The sequence below is a fragment of the Entelurus aequoreus genome, linkage group LG08 (genome assembly GCF_033978785.1).
Source record: "Entelurus aequoreus isolate RoL-2023_Sb linkage group LG08, RoL_Eaeq_v1.1, whole genome shotgun sequence".
NCBI classification, from domain to species: Eukaryota; Metazoa; Chordata; class Actinopteri; order Syngnathiformes; family Syngnathidae; genus Entelurus; species Entelurus aequoreus.
This window is the reverse complement of record NC_084738.1, coordinates 20,023,061-20,039,427: the sequence shown is the minus strand read 5'-3', so window position 1 is coordinate 20,039,427 and position 16,367 is coordinate 20,023,061. Positions and strand designations below refer to the sequence as shown.

The 16,367-nt window shown below is 39.4% G+C and overlaps 2 protein-coding genes across 5 annotated transcripts in view; both read right to left on the bottom strand.

Moving 5' to 3' along the window:
• ntn2 (netrin 2) overlaps positions 1-4,630 on the bottom strand; it is a 93,020-nt gene extending 88,390 nt beyond the window's left edge. For 3 of the 4 annotated variants that reach the window (XM_062055860.1, XM_062055858.1, XM_062055861.1), the window contains exons 1-2: positions 4,556-4,630; positions 4,345-4,473 (exon numbers count right to left, since the gene is read on the bottom strand). The gene's annotated coding sequence lies outside the window, so the exon portion shown is untranslated. The remainder of the gene's footprint in view (positions 1-4,344; positions 4,474-4,555) is intronic. The other variant, XM_062055859.1, reaches the window with a different exon arrangement.
• Positions 4,631-9,068: 4,438 nt separating this feature from the next.
• On the bottom strand, positions 9,069-15,089 carry LOC133655000 (clumping factor B-like). Its single transcript, XM_062054884.1, has 3 exons — positions 14,962-15,089; positions 14,754-14,803; positions 9,069-10,310 (listed from the first exon to the last, which is right to left on the bottom strand). Exons 2-3 carry the CDS (start codon positions 14,785-14,787, stop codon positions 9,292-9,294), a joined length of 1,053 nt encoding a protein of 350 aa, XP_061910868.1. The 5' UTR covers positions 14,788-14,803; positions 14,962-15,089; the 3' UTR covers positions 9,069-9,291.
• Between the last annotated feature and the right edge of the window lie 1,278 nt (positions 15,090-16,367).

Below are 16,367 nucleotides of genomic sequence, written 5' to 3'. Positions count from 1 at the left end.
TGGGAGACACACTGCATCCTGTCAGTAAGATAAGAGTTAAACCAAGACAAGGCTAAGTCTGACATCCCAATACGCGTTTTGATACGCTCTAATAAAATATTATGATCAACAGTATCGAAAGCGGCGCTAAGATCAAGAAGCAGCAACATAGATGAAGCATCAGAATCCATCGTTAGCAATAGATCATTAGTCATTTTTGCGAGGGCTGTCTCCGTAGAGTGATTTGCCCTGAAACCGGATTGAAAAGGTTCACAGAGATTGTTAGTCACTAAGTGTTCATTTAGCTGCTGTGCGACAATTTTTTCGAGAATTTTCGAGATAAACGGTAGGTGGGACACCGGCCGGTAGTTCACCATGAGGTCAGGATCGAGGTTAGGTCTTTTGAGTAGAGGATGAATAACCGCTTTTTTGAATGCTAGAGGAACAGTACCAGAGGAAAGTGATAGGTTTATAATATTTAACACTGATGGACCTAATAAAACAAAAAGCTCCTTGATAAGTTTCCCAGGAATTGGGTCAAGTAAACATGTTGTTTGTTTTGTCCCATTTACACATTTTAACAATTCCTCCAATGTTATTTCATCAAAGAGAGAGAAACTATTTTGGAGGGCAATGTCCGTCGTATATACAGTCATATTTGTGTTAACAGAACCCAGTTGTGGGTGGGATGCATTGTCTTTAATCTCTTTTCTGATGAGTTCAATTTTCTTATTAAAGAAATTCATAAAGTCATCTGCTGAGTGGGTGGAGCTACTGGGAGGAGTCCCTTGTTGGGTTAGCGATGCTACTGTACTAAACAAAAATTTAGGATCATTTTTGTTGAGGTGGATGAGATTTGAGTAATATTTAGCTTTAGCTGAGGTAAGCATGCGTTTATAAGTTATTAAACTATCACTCCATGCTTGATGGAAAACCTCAAGTTTAGTCGCACGCCATTTGCGTTCCAGCTTTCTACATGATAATTTCTGGGCTTTAGTTTCTTCTGTAAACCATGGGGTACGCCTTTTAGGGGCCCTTTTTAGCTTTAGCGGTGCTACAATATCAATGGTGTCGCGCAGGGCGTCGTTAAAGTTGTTAGTGAGGTTATCAATAGAGCCCACATAATTTGGGAAAGGTGCCATTACTGAAGGCAGTAGGTCAGTAAGAGTCGTCGTTGTGGCAGTATTAATGTTGCGGCTGCTATAGTAGTTATTATTATTATTATTAGTTTGTTGACAATGAGTCCGAACTTCGAATTTTATAAGGTAATGATCGGACATTACTTTAGTGTACGGGAGTATCGTAACTTTAGAGGTGGTGACACCCCTGACAAGCACTAGATCTATCGTATTACCGTTGCGATGCGTGGGTTCATTTATTATTTGTGTAAGACCACAGCTATCAATTATAGTCTGGAGCGCCACGCATGGAGGGTCCGATGGGGTATTCATATGGATGTTAAAGTCTCCCATTATGATTATATTGTCGGCGTGCGTCACTAGATCAGCAACGAACTCTGAAAATTCATTGATAAAGTCCGAATAGGGCCCAGGGGGGCGGTAGATGACAGCCAGGTGGAGAGGCAGCGGTGTGACAAACCTCATAGTGAGCACCTCAAACGAGTTATATTTATTATTTAGGTCCGAGGTAAGGCTAAAGTTTTTGTTGTATATTAGTGCAACACCCCCACCCCTTTTAATGGGGCGGGCAATATGCGTTCCCGCATAGCCAGGAGGAGACGCCTCACCCAGCGCAAAAAATTCGTCTGGTTTGAGCCAGGTCTCGGCTAGACCAACGACATCAAGATTGTTGTCTCTGATGACTTCATTAACTAATAACGTTTTGGAAGACAATGACCTTATGTTTAAAAAGCCCATATTATAGGTAGTGGGCTGTTTTGAGGAGTTTTTGTTGAAAGTATCCGTAGTGGCAATATTAATAATGTTACGTTTATTATGCATAGTGCACTTTAAATAATTTCGACCATATCTAGGAATTGATATGACAGGAATTTTTAGATTGTTTGCCACCTCAGTAAAATGCATGTCCACCTCTGACGCAGAAAAAACATTATGTGAGTTGTATATTATTCTAGAAGAATTGCTATGTGTGCAGGGATTATCCAGCCTGGCGCTGGCTAGTTCTAGCTTAACAGACTCCTTATTAGCGCTTCTTTGTGGATTAGCATTTAGCTTTTTCGTTAGCCCCGCTAACAACAAAGCATTTAGCTTTGTTGTTAGCCCCGCCCGACACCCCCGCTTCTGCTTCCGAGCGCATCGCTTACGTCTCTTTCGCTGTCGGTCTCCGCTGGTAGTCGACGCCGCTGCTTCAAAGGCCACTGCTGGATGTAGCTCGCGAAGAATTCCCAAGCTAGCGAGCAGGTCCATCGTACACGCTTCTATCAGCCCAAAATGGCCCGATCTCTCCACATCCAGAATTGTAAGTCGGTCATAAGTGATCACGGAGTGAACACGCTGTGAGCCAGCCATGAAATTGACTGAATTGAGGGGTATTTTTGCCCTCACTTCCAGGAGCGCTCGCACGAAGCCGCTGCTCTGAAGCGCAGCCATCTTGCTAGTATATATATAGATATATATCGTGTATCGTGACATGGCCTAAAAATATCGAGATATTAATAAAAGGCCAAATCGCCCAGCCCTACTTGTGTATATGTTTGCCTGTACTGCATCATTTATTTTATGTATGTGTTTTTATTATTAGTAGAATTATCGTTATCATTAAAAGGATGATGTGGATGAATGAGAACATCCGTATAAACATAAAAGAATGACATCATATCATCTGTTTATAGTAAGAACAATAACAAGAATGTTTATAGTTGTTTATTGTTAACATTATTACTATTTCATTCATGAATGTTTTCTTTTTTATATTGGATAATCTTGTTATTCATGCATGTCCTGTTTATATCCTGTTTGTATTATTTAATCAATTAATTTATTCTATTCTAACAATTTGATTTTTATAATGGAAAATTGTCCAATATAGTTAACAATCAACATGAACATGTGCAAAAAGTCACAGTACAGTACAATAAGCCCTTTAAAAGGTGCATTACAGTGCATTACCTTCATCAAAAATCATTTTAAAATGATCAACATTCCTCTTTAATCCAGTGTACCATCCTCTTAAGCAGAGGTATCCAAACTTTTTCCACTGAGGGCCGCACACAAAAAAATTAAAGCATGCGGGGGCCATTTTGATATTTTTCATTTTCAAACCGTAACAAAATATATGGATTTGTTTTTTGTTTTTTTAACCTTCAGGGCTCTCGGGGACCATAAAGGGTCTAAGTCATTAAAATGTTAAAAACAAGTCAAATTATTATTGTATTTTTTTTATTTAACGCTTACAGTAAATCTCTACAGTATATCAACTTCAGGTTGATGTAAAGTTAAAAAAACAAAGACAACTTTGTGTTTTATAATAAAACTGAATTATGCAGTATTTCCCCCCCTGCCCAAAACATTCCGAAAGCAATGTTTGATTAAGTAATTAGAGCCTTAAAAAGATCAATAATGCAGGACACCATTGATTTTAATTCATTAATATTTTTGAGTAATCACTGTGAAAAGATAAATAAAATCCCATTAAATATATTTGGGATCCACAAGGTGCCCCACTCATGAAGTGATACATTTTCATTAGGTTTTTTTGACTTTCAACACTTAAGTTACGAGATCAACTTCTGATAGATCTGTCGATTTTACATTTCAACTATTATTTTGTTTGTTTTTATGCTCTTTTGTCAAAGAAAGGAGCCTTGAATAGGTCAATAATTCATTATAACATTGACTTTTTTTGGGAGCAATGGCAAACAAAAGAAAAATATAGACAAAAGAAAAATAAACAGCCTGCATGGCAGCTTTGTGTCAACATTGCAACTCATTCCACTTTTTGTAATGTTTTTTTTAATTTTTGCAGTAGCATTTCCAGAATGTGTCGCGGGCCGGTAAACAATTAGCTGCGGGCCGCAAATGGCCCCCGGGCCGCACTTTGGACACCCCTGCTCTTAAGGAAACAGAGCTCTTAATATTATTATTATACTCAGTCAATTCAAACCAGCCACCACAACCCATCTTCATAATACAGGGCTACACGAAGGTGCGCATGCGCGTAAACAAACGCCGCTGAAGCCAATCAGCTGCTGCTAATTAGCAAACAGGAAGAACACTCCCAGCTGACACGTCAATCAAAGTCCGATTCATTTGACAACATATTTTAGTCAGGATATGTCCCACATGGCCTTTAAATGCTAATAATCTTCATTAAAGATGTCTTTCAATATCTTATGAGTCAGGTTTTAAAGCACAGAAGCATGTAGAAGTAGCAGAAGAAACTCACATGAGATGGAAGCTTCTTCTTCAGTTGTCACACTCGGGAGCTTAAGTGGTCGTTTTTGTCCGAAATGTGAGACCTCTTTTATGGACATCCCATACACAAACGACGACGGCGTCTGTAGTTATAGGCCTGCTGCAAAGAAAGCGCCTATATTAATATTTCTATTAATTGGCTTCATTTTTGTTAACTCTTACAAAGTCAAAAAGATGCTTACCTTCTTCTTCGGCAATTGTTTTAACAGAGAATGGGCGTCCTCTGGTGGCCAAACACCTCATAGCGTCTACTCATGGCTTCAATTGGGCTAACTAAATATTTGTAAACCTTTTTTAAATACGGTAAATAAAAATAAATGCCATTGTTATTATTTCATTTTTTATTTTTCCATAATAAAATGTCAAAATTAAACATGTTAAACACCTCTTATTGACAACAGACAAGTGAATAAATAAATATGTGATTTGATGTAATGTTACATGCTTGTATTGGGGCCCAAAATACATAATTGACCTCATAATCAAACCAAATGCACTCAAATAAAGTTTTTGAATGGGTATTTGAATTAAATGCACATTTCAATTACACCTTTTGTTCATCCATCCATTTTCTACCCCTTGTCCCTTTTGGGGTCACGGGGGGTACTGGAGCCTATCCCAGCTACACATGAGCGGAAGGCGGGGTACACCCTGGACAAGTTGCCACCTCATCGCAGGACCAACACAGATAGACGGACAAGATTCACACTTACATTCACATACTAGGGCCAATTTAGTGTTGCCAATTAAGCTATCCCCAGGTGCATGTCTTTGGAGGTGGGAGGAAGCCGGAGTACCCGGAGGGAACCCACGCAGTCACAGGAAAAACGTGCAAACTCCACACAGAAAGATCCCGAGGCCAGGATTGAACCCAGGACCTTTGTATTGTATAACCCCTGTTCCACCGTACTGCACCTTTTGTTCATTGGAAGCTAAAACAAAATGCATGAAATGATAGTATGTTGCTTGTACCAGCAGTTTTGAAGTATGTGCCTTCCCTGAAAAATGCAATCAAAAAACACATGTTTTAAACCTTTAGCTAACTTCAGTTGTTTAAAGGCAGAATGAACTGATTTTTTAATGGAAACAATGCTGAAAAATATGCTAAGGAAAATACATTTGTCTGTAAAATGTGTTTGGAACCATGTTTTTTGATAAGATGCTCAGTGTGCCAGTTTGTAAACCCATAAACTACATATATCAAAGCTAGGGATGATGTTTGATAAGAAATTATCGAGTTCGAGCCTATTATCGAATCCTCTTATCGAACCGATTCCTTATCGATTCTCTTATCAAGTCCAGATAGGTTGTTGTATATGGAAAAAAACACACAATATTTGGTTTAACAGAAGCTCACTTTTATTATATAAGAAAAAAATAAAATCTAATAAATAAATAAATATTGACTGTTACCCCCCCTAAAAAAATAAAATAAAATAAATAAATATTGACTGCTGTTACCCAAAGTATATATTAAGTGGGATTTTTCAGAAAAACAAATATATACAGTAACACAAAAACAACCTGTCTCTGTGATCACTATAGGTGTATAAATAATATAGTGTTAAATAAAATCAGTCCCTTGGGCACAAAACTGAAAATAATACAGCCCTCCAAAAAGTGCACTTCTGCTGCTATTTGACATAACTGTTTGTTATGATGCTTTGACATTTTTGCACTTTATTTCTTTATTGAAAGAAAATTCTAAGAGAAAAGTTGTTTGCAAATGTGGTTACAATGCTAAAAAATGAAAAGTTAAAGCTAAAAAAAGAAATACACTTTATTGAGTTAACATTATTTCTTCATAGGGGGAAAGATGTGATGTTATGAGCGAGGCCAGGGAATTAACAACTACACTACCCAGCATGCAACGGGAGTGACGAGCATGCACGGTAGCCCCGAAAAGTGTTGTTGCAGTCACCACCCGGCAGCTAAGAATGAGGTTATGAGCACGCTGTGAAAGTAAACGTCAAGAACTCAGCCAACACGCCTCGTCTGCATTATTTATAATTAAGACAGACAACACATATACAGTGTGATTTTGTTTTGTTTACAAGGAAAGAAAAAAAAAAGTTAAAAAAGGGAGATATGTTGTGTATATATATGTATGTGCTGCGGTTGCTTTAAGAACGTTGCGACAGCTGCCGTAAAGGAGGTGCGTTGCTAGCCTGGTTGCTATGTTTCCGGTTGGTCGTAAAAGTGTTCGTCATGTGTTTGTACCCTGCTCAAATCTCTCAGTAAAGTTATTCATTGGATTATACCTTTTGTTTTGAACTTTATTACACCTTGGAGCGCTTTTTCCGGTCCATTATTTTTCCTGCTTTCCCTGTCTGCGCCTAATGACTGAGCTACGTGACGTCATTTCTTGTGATTTCTCATGGGGCATTTCTGGTCGGGACGGGATTGGTTCCCAGGGATTCGAATAACTCGAACCAACTCTTTTTCTTTACTATAGTGGTCTCGATAATGGGTACCGGTTCTCAAAAAGGGATTCGAGTCCGAGGACTCGGTTCTTTTCTTATCGAACAACCGGGAAAACCGGTTTCGAGTATCATCCCTAATCAAAGCTAATATTTGTAAATTGTGGGTCATTAAGTTGATGTCTGCACATACATTAGAGAACTGCACATGGCTGGCATTTAAGTAATCAAGAGCAGCTTTTTATCAATAAAGAAACTATATGTAAGTGTACCACACATCCTACAGCATTGAAATATGGACATTTGATAAGACAGTATATGGTGGGAATTTGGCTTCTCAAGTGTAAGTGTGATCAAGCCATAGATTGCTATAGCATGCATGTGCAGCCATAGAGCACGGTGCAGGTATGGCTTTTGGACCCTTCATCTGTGTGGAATTCGCCATCATTATCCTAAAGCGTTGCCAGCTGCAAAGCGCTTGGGAGTTCTTATTTGAACTTGATGTGTGTTCTGAAAATAGAGCGAGAGAAACAGTGACCTTTGGAAAATTCTAATAAAAACTGTGGATTAACATTAGAGATATTTAAAAGTATATGTGGTTTTTGCAGATTTAGAGATATAAAATTGGTAAAATGAAAACAAAACAATTTGCTGTAAAGGTGAGCGAAATGTGAGCAGGCTGTACAAATTATAAAAATGTAAACGTAGAAAAATGATAAACAGCACAAAGAAAGTCACACATATATTTTTTTTCAACCTAAATAAATTTTAAAAATATTTCGTTTTTTGCCAAACTGCTAAATCAGTCAGTTTAAAACTAACATGCTACTGCAGATTAATTCAAAGATTATTTAGAGAAGATAACTCTTATCCTATAAAGGACCTTTAAGTAGCAAAAACATACTGCTGTTTTAATTTATGACTTCACACAGTGGCATGGCAGAGCCTTGCATAATAATACTATATTGAGTCGAACATAAGACAGTGAAGACCCTTTTTAAAATGTTATTTCAGGAGAGGAAAATGCTGTTTTTTTCATTTTTTTGTTTTAAAACATTTCTATAGAAAATACATTTTAACATTTCAGTTGAACTTTTTGTTGTTTTTACTGCAAAATCTTGTGTAAAAATCCCAGCTGGACTCGATTTCATTGAATAAAAATATGAGCAAAATGATTGTGTTAAAAAATAACTGTATATTCACATTTTTTGTTTCATTTTTGACATAAATAATTCACAAATTTCAAAAGCAAAAAAAACCCAGTTATAAATTAAATGTAAAAAAAACAAACATTTGATAATAAAAACACATACTAACCTCCACTGATTGCTTTTTGGACATGTGATGAGGAACTGGAAATATGTGATGTACCTTATTGCAACTGTATGCATGTTGGAAAATAAATTTAAACCATAACCATATCTTGTCCAATCTTTGAGCCGTCTTTGTTGGGTCCAAATATCGCCCAAAAGCATTGAAATCAATAGGAAACAGGCTCCTATGCATGTCTTTTTTATAAAAGGCTCCCTGGAGGTAAATGTTCATGCTTTTAGTGCAGTGGTGTCAAGGCCCGCGCACAGGTTTAATCCGGGATGAGTTTGATAAGTATAAAAATTAACCTGACATTTTTTAATGAAAGACACAGCTGTTCTAAATGTGTTCACTGGATGTCGCAATAGCAATTTTTTGTATCTTTGTAGATGATGCTACATATGTACACAATAAACCAAGTGTTAGTGTACCAGTCGAGGAAAATGAGCAAACTACATAAATAACATCCTGTAATTTGATTTTGATAATTTTTTTTGTATCTAGATAGATTGAAAATGAACACCAAAGAGTTGACTGATGAACATTATCACATCATTTATTCAGAAAGTATAAATAACGACAAATAAAGGTACAATACTACTAAACGCAACATGTAAGTGTAAAAAAAACCCAACAACATTATGATTTGTACATTTTCAGAATGTGCATGTTCTATTTTTAAACAAAGAAAACAATCTGAAGTTGTCTTTATTTTTAAGTTATCGTGTCGTGATTTTACCAGTCTGTCCCAATTCGGAGTAGATTTTTCTCATATGTGGCCTCCCATGTAAAATGACTTTGACACCCCTTTTTTAGTGTGTGAAGTGTTTGACAAGTGGTCAAACATAAGTACTGCAGTGTGTATTAGTCCCCACGGGAAAATTCCTGACTTTCGTGCGTGCGTGTGTGTATGTTTGTGTGTGTGAGTGACAGTAAGAAAAGGGCTAAAAACCTACCTTTTTAAAAAAGCATATAGCTAATTTGAATATTTTTTACTGTCTTGTTTTATTGCTTTTATGATGTTTTACTCTGTAGCACTTTTGAGATTTGTTGTTCAAATGTAAAGTGCCATTCAAATACAATTTATTATTCTTATTAAAAGCACAGATTCTCTCCTGGGTGGTGTTTGCATGCAAAAATATAAGACGATCCATCTTTTTTGGACTTTTTGATGTCGGGAGAAAGGTCTACTCATGAGTTTCTTTCGAGTCGTCTAAGTCTGGGCTGCCGTCAGAGTTGTTATCATTCTGGGGACAGAAACGCTTTCTGCGTCCTGTTTCAAATTGATGTCTCGAGCCCTCGTCTCTCGGCCTCTTTCTGGACGGTCCAGGTAAAGGGTCTTCCTCCGCCTCCGGATTACCAAAGCAAGTGATGCAATCATCCGGTGCTTCCCGTTCCTCAGCCAAATCTCCAATACTGGTGCTGTGATCACGTTTATCACTCAAGTCTACCCGTGGTCCTGATTTCTCCGCTTTCCCGTCTTGTGGGTCCGGGTCTTCCTCGTCAACACTCTCAGAGCTGTTATAATCATGCCACCATTGCACATCTTTCTCTTCCCGTTCCTCATGTTTAGGATTGTCACTCACCAGCGGCAAGGGCAAAGGCAAGGAGATCTCCTCCACTTCCTCCGGACACTGGACGACGTCGGCCTCTCCCTCGTTGTCTTCACCGACGTGGTCGTCGCTTTCGATGTTGTCATTACCGTCGTTTTCTTCAACGTGCTCCTGGATGACATCGAAGGCACTAATGATCAGATCCTCCTCGTGAACGCCGTGGAATTCGAAGACGATTTCCTCAAATATGTTGCCGCAGGAAAACGGCCACACCTGCCAGATGAAGCGGATCCACGCAAAGTGATCGGCTTCCAGCAGCGAACTGTTATCGCTATCCTCGTTATGGCCGTCGCTGTCTGTATCGGCGTTGTCCGCCTCACCCTCTTCACGCTCGCTGTCACTGTCAACAATGACATCCTCGTTTTCTTCGTTGTTGTCCCCCTCCTCGTCAGTGTCTTCAATATTGTCCCCCGCCACGCCATGGTCTTCATTATGGGCCGCCTCGTTATTGTCGTCACTCTCAATATCGTTATCAGATTGTCTTGGCGCCGCCGAAATTATGAATGAGATCTCATCGCTATGCAGGGAAATGCAAAATCTACGAAATCTTAAATTTGGTTCCCCTCTTCCCAATTCCAGTGGAATACGGTAGCCTGCAACACAGTGATAACACATATTTAATACCGCTACTACTACAGTCGGGAAGGGCAAATGGCCCCATTCCTGGGTGGATCTTGTGTGAGAGGAAGGTGGAGGGGGTTAATCATTTTGCAATGCAGTCTGCTGAAAATGATGGAAAGCGTCACTCCACATAGCAACTGACGCTGTGGTCAACGTTGGAATGGCCACAAAACACATCTTAAGATATTCAACACTCTACTGCCATCTGGCGGATAAAGTGGAACGTGCACTCCCCAATTCGGCACGTTTCTTGTGTCAGGTGAACCGTGATGAATGGGGCCATATTAATCCCCTTCCTACTGTATATAGCCATTTGCAATACAAGTCACTGTCAACCACAGTATCTCACAAAAGTCATTGTGTTGCGCTTCAGAATGTCACAACACATCTTGTAATTTAACCGTAGCTCTTAAGTGCTGGCGGCAGTCATGCAACCCCAAAACATGACACTAAACCCCCGCCTCCCCTCAAATAATGGCTGTGTTGTCTTTTTTATTTGATTGTAAATGTATTCTGCTATATAAGCTGTACACCGACTACTCTAAAGTACATCCATATTTAATTTGTTGAGTTGGGGAGAACGGGATTGGCTGTCACACTCATCATACCTCGCCAGCAGAGGGTGCCATCAAATTGTGGTATTCGCGGAATTAGGATCAGAGCTCATCTATCAAGTCTTTTCTGAAGTAAAACCTTATTAAGTAGGGATGTACCCATCCAATTTTTGAATTGGATATCGGCCCGATATCAGCAAACAGGCCAAAGAGAAAGAGCATAGGCATTTGAGGGAAGCCCTCAAAAGCCCTCAAAACCTGTGTTTACCCCAGCTGGTCGTTTGTGAAAAGTGCATCCAGTTCCAGAAATATCAAGAACAGAGTGAATGAGAAGGAAAAAGGTGACAGAGGTAAACATATTCTCATTCCATATGTATCAGGTCTTTCTGAGAAACTCAGTATACTTTTTAACCAACACACCATCCCAGTACACTTCAAACCAGGCAACACCCTGAGACAGAGACTAGCGCATCCTAAAAACCAGACACCCCACACCCACAAAAACAATCTGGTGTATGGTATCCAGTCTAATGATGAATGCACTGACTCATATATTGTGGAAACAAAACAACCTCTAAGCCAACATATGGCACAGCATAGATGGGCAAACTCTTCAGGCCAAGACTCAGCTGTCTACTTGCACCTCAGGTAGAAACAGCACTCCTTTGAGAACAAAAATGTACAGATTCTGGACAGGTAGGACGAATGGTATGAAAGAGGATTGAGGGAAGCCATCTATGTCAAGGTTGAAAAACCATCCCTGAACAGAGGAGATGGTCTGTGACACAACCTGTCTCCCACATACAACACGTCCTCCTGTCAACCATTCCTAAAAGACTCTGCAATTTAGCCTCCAACAAATAAACAAGAGTTTGTAACATTCTGGTCACAGACGGTTTTTGATTGATTGATTTAAACTTTTATTAGTAGATTGCACAGTACAGTACATATTCCGTACAATTGACCACTAAATGGTAACACCCGAATAAGTTTTTCAACTTGTTTAAGTCGGGGTCCACGTTAATCAATTCATGGTGACCAGTATGCCATTTGTGCCATTTGTTTACAACTGAATGGAATGCTTACGCGGCGGATTCCGACTATTTTGGACTGGTAGAAGTCGATCCAAAACAGTAGCAATTGTTCTGCCACACAATACCTCAATGCTAACGAGGGGAAATTACACTTCAACAACTGTTGTTGGCTTTGACAGTTAGGATTGCTCGTTTGCATCAAACAGTTTTTTTTCTCACTACGATAGGGCGAAACAATCCTTGCCCAGGCACATCTTTCTGGTTTTTGGAGTATAAAAATTTGGGGCGTTGGCACCAGCTGCTACACTAGATCTGATAAATCTAAGTCTATGAGCATGAACTGATGAAGCCTAGTTGGATGAGGGGCAAAACGTCTTCCAAGACAAATCAAGCAGTCCAGTTGCAATCGATTGAATGCCCTGAGATTACAACGACCTGGATGAATGAGAACATTGGGAGACATGATACACTCCTAATTTGTCCCACCCATCGACAACACAAAATTAAATGATTGCATTTCGTTTCTGTCAACTTCTTTGTCTCGTATTTATACTTTTACTAACATGTCAGTTACTTGTTTTATCGTTTTAGTCAATGTGCCTTTGTTTTGATTACTGATCATCTTATTTTATTTAAATAAAATAAAAAATAAAATAAACAGCTTCCAGTGACTGGTTTGGACCAATGCAATGTCCATCCGTCCATTTTCTACCGCTTGTCTCTTTTTGGGGTCGCTGGGGGAGCTGGAGCTTATCTCAGCTGCATTCGGGCGGTAGGCAAGGTACACCCTAGACAAGTCGCCCTCATCGCAGGGCCGACACAGATAGACAGACAACATTCACACTCACACACTAGGGCCAATTTATCCCCAGGTGCATGTCTTTGGAAGTAGGAGGAAGCCGGCGAGAATGCACGCAGTCACGGGGAGAACTTGCAAACCCCACACCGAAAGATCCCGAGCTCAGGATTGAACCCAGGATCTTTGTATTGTGAGGCACATGCACTAACCCCTGTCCCACCGTGCAAAGTGACGAAAACTATAATCTGCTATTTACACAATGATTCCTTTTCATGTGTGCAACATTATGTAATAAACTTTGCATGCAGTTGCAATTCAAATATATTAGACAGCGGTGGCAGTATTGTATGGACTACACTGTGTTGCATGCCTTTTGCCATATTGCAGTGGTCCCCAACCTTTTTGTAACTGCGGACCGGTCAACGCTCGAAAATTGAAAAAGGGGGGGGGGCTATGTTTTTGTTGTTGTTTTTTTTGTTTTTTTGTCATTAAAAAATACAATCATGTGTGCTTACAGACTGTATCCCTGCATACCGTATTGATCTATATTGATATAATGAGTGTAAATGGGGGAGGGAGGTTATTTGGGTTGGTGCACTAATTGTAAGTGTATCTTGTGTTTTTTATGTTGATTTAATAATTTTATTTTATTTATTTATTTTTTTTAATTTTTATTTATTTTTTATTTTTTTCTTGATCCACGGACCGGTACCGAGCCACGGCCCGGTGGTTGGGGACCACTGCCATATTGGACCGAAAAGATGTCTAGTCTTGTTCTCTGTACTCCAAGTATTGTAATTATTACACACTTGCTGTTTGATTGTAACGTGTATCTTAGTTGTAGTTTTAATTACCAAATTTCAAAGGTGTTGAAATCGCCATGTAATATTGCTAATGTTAATCAGTAACATTAATATGGCAAAGCCAATGTAAATTAGCATCAATCTAGCGCATTTTGGAAAAAAATGGAGCCTTACTTTAGGTCCGAGCATTTTCTATCAGGCATACTTGATTTTCTGCATTGAAGGCTAAATGATGATGAATTTAAGAGTCAGAACGGACAACTAGAGCAGACAAACTTATTGGAATGCATCTGCTTGCCCTTACCAACACAACCCTTATTTACAATTCAGCTCCTGCACCCGCTTTGGCAAGGTCATGCTGTAACTGTAAACACACCCAGTGAGACCCATCCATCCATCCATTTTCTACCGTTTGTCCCTCTCGGGGTCGTACACCCTGGCAGCAAAGAACGCTCTGAAATCTCTTCCCTCCTTCCTTCAAGGACACGTGGAATATTGTTGACTATGTTGGGCAGACTTCGAAGGCCTACATTGCAACCAGCTACGTTATTGTGAAGTCACTCTGTGAAATGAGGCAAAAGGCTTTAACGCTGAACGAACAACTTCCAAGCTTATGGACACACAAGCACCCATGGACTACTTCTATACAGACACATTCATACGCCCCACACCCCATCCCACGTCTTCGGCACTTCACCCCCTGCAGTGTGATGGACAACGGAGCAGCGCCCCTGGTGGCTGCAGCTTCCCCCCATTGAAAGTTTCGAGTTTGGTATGTACTCCAATATGCATATGTTGCTTGACGTTTTTTGATTGTTTTTCTGGTCTAAAACTGACATTGTCAACCTGACAAGAGGTTTTTCTTTCCCCGACTGCAGTTCAGCGCCAGTTTGAGAAGCTTTACAGCTGTCACTCTTCAAACGCATGGCACAATTTACGGTATCCATTGTAAGTTTCTTAAAACAGAATCTGTTCTTTAAAACCAAGCAGTGGATGGCCTAAGACATTTTAGGAAAACACCTTCAGATTTAATTTAATGTAGTAATCACTATTGGAATGTTTTGATAAGCAATTCACACTGCAGTAAAACATGTGACAACCAACGGCGTTCTCTCCTCTTGTTTTTTGACAAAATAGTGAAATTAAAATGGCTGCTAAAATGTAAGGCGAGTACTCACTCTTGTGAGATACTGTCAATGGTAATGGGGAAACAAATATCAAGTACCAGAGCACCGTCCATCTCCCCGTCCTTCTTCCATGGTGTCAAACGGAATTCTAGAAAACAAACATCAGTGAATCAAGATTAAATGATGGATCTGCACCACAGTAGTTTTAATCTTGTAATCTTGAAGTACGTTGTCATTTATAATCCTTATTTAAAGCCTCACCCGATGGCTACAATTGGTTGACAATGGCAGAATTGTGATACTTACCTTAACTTCAGGGAACTGGTCTATAAAAACGACGTTTACAAAGCAGTCCAAAGTTTCTTTCGCAGATGTTAGTCCTTCTCATGTTGAACTAAATATATTCAAAGATGTGTCACCTATTTGAAACTTGGGTAAGAGGTCAGTATGCTGCCAATAATGCAGTGGTATTATGTAATAATATGTAATAATACCGTAGTTAGATTTTTATTGCTCTCTGTGTAACATTCAGTCAACATGCTTTGACCAAAGCACTTGATGTCATTACATGATTACATCATTGGGATGATGCATATATTCTGCGGGTGATGTCACTTTGAATGTTGGCCCTACAAACAGGATGTGTATTGTGTGTGTTCTTGATATTCTCAGATCTATCACAGATCGGGATGACAGCTGGCAAAAATTGCTCCATTTTGATCAGATAGCCGTTAAAGCAACTAATCTCTAAAACTACCGTATTGACCAGAATATTATATTTCCCCCTAGAAAACGGTCTGAAAAACAGGTTGTTTTATGTTCGGGGGTTAGATTTTTTTACATGCAAATCAGCGTGTGGCTTCACTTGACTTCTCCTTAAGAAAGTCAGAGCATTTCTTCTAGTCACTCACACAACAATGACCTGGAAAATGTATTTTGCTGATTTAGAAAAATGTTTTACTTTCATTAAAAATTTGTTATTTTCAGGTTAATCTTCTATTCGGGTCAATATGGTATTTCAATAGGATAGCACAACCTAATACCTACTGTATGTCTATTTGTTGTTTTTCTGCTTAACACTTTGGACACAGTGCATGCTTTTCACAGAACAGCTATGCAAACTATTCTCAACCTATGGATTAATTCTTATGTAGTTTGAGAACATATTTCACTTGTATGTTTACTAGTTTATGTTTGATCTCAAACCCATTGATGTTTCACCTAAATCGATGGAATTAAACTACATGTTGTCATGATTTGGAACTGGATGCAAAGTTAGATTAGCTACATGCATCCACAGTCCATTTCAGTTTTAAGAGGATAGAAATAAATCAGCTCTCCTCTTCCTCACTCAAGCTCTTAGTCTTCTGTGCTAACGGTGGGCTTTCTTCCGCTTCCGCACCACTGGAACTTTCTTTTGAAGTTCTTCCCTCCTGGAACGTGACTATTCTCCTACTGCCACTCAGATTCAAGCGCTCCAGGTTGTCCTGCAAACTTGATTTGAAAGGTTCCTCTTGGCCAGAGCCGGTGCTGTCGGAACTGTTTTCACATTCGTGCCCTACTTGGAAACTTTTCAGGCTTCTCCTCTCAAGTCTCCATGTCTTGTCCTTGGATGGCGGAAGCAGAGGGGTATCATCAGCCTCTTGGTCACTAAAACCAGATGTTAATTCTTGGGGACCATTTAGGATGTCGTGAGAAGGAACGTAATCACA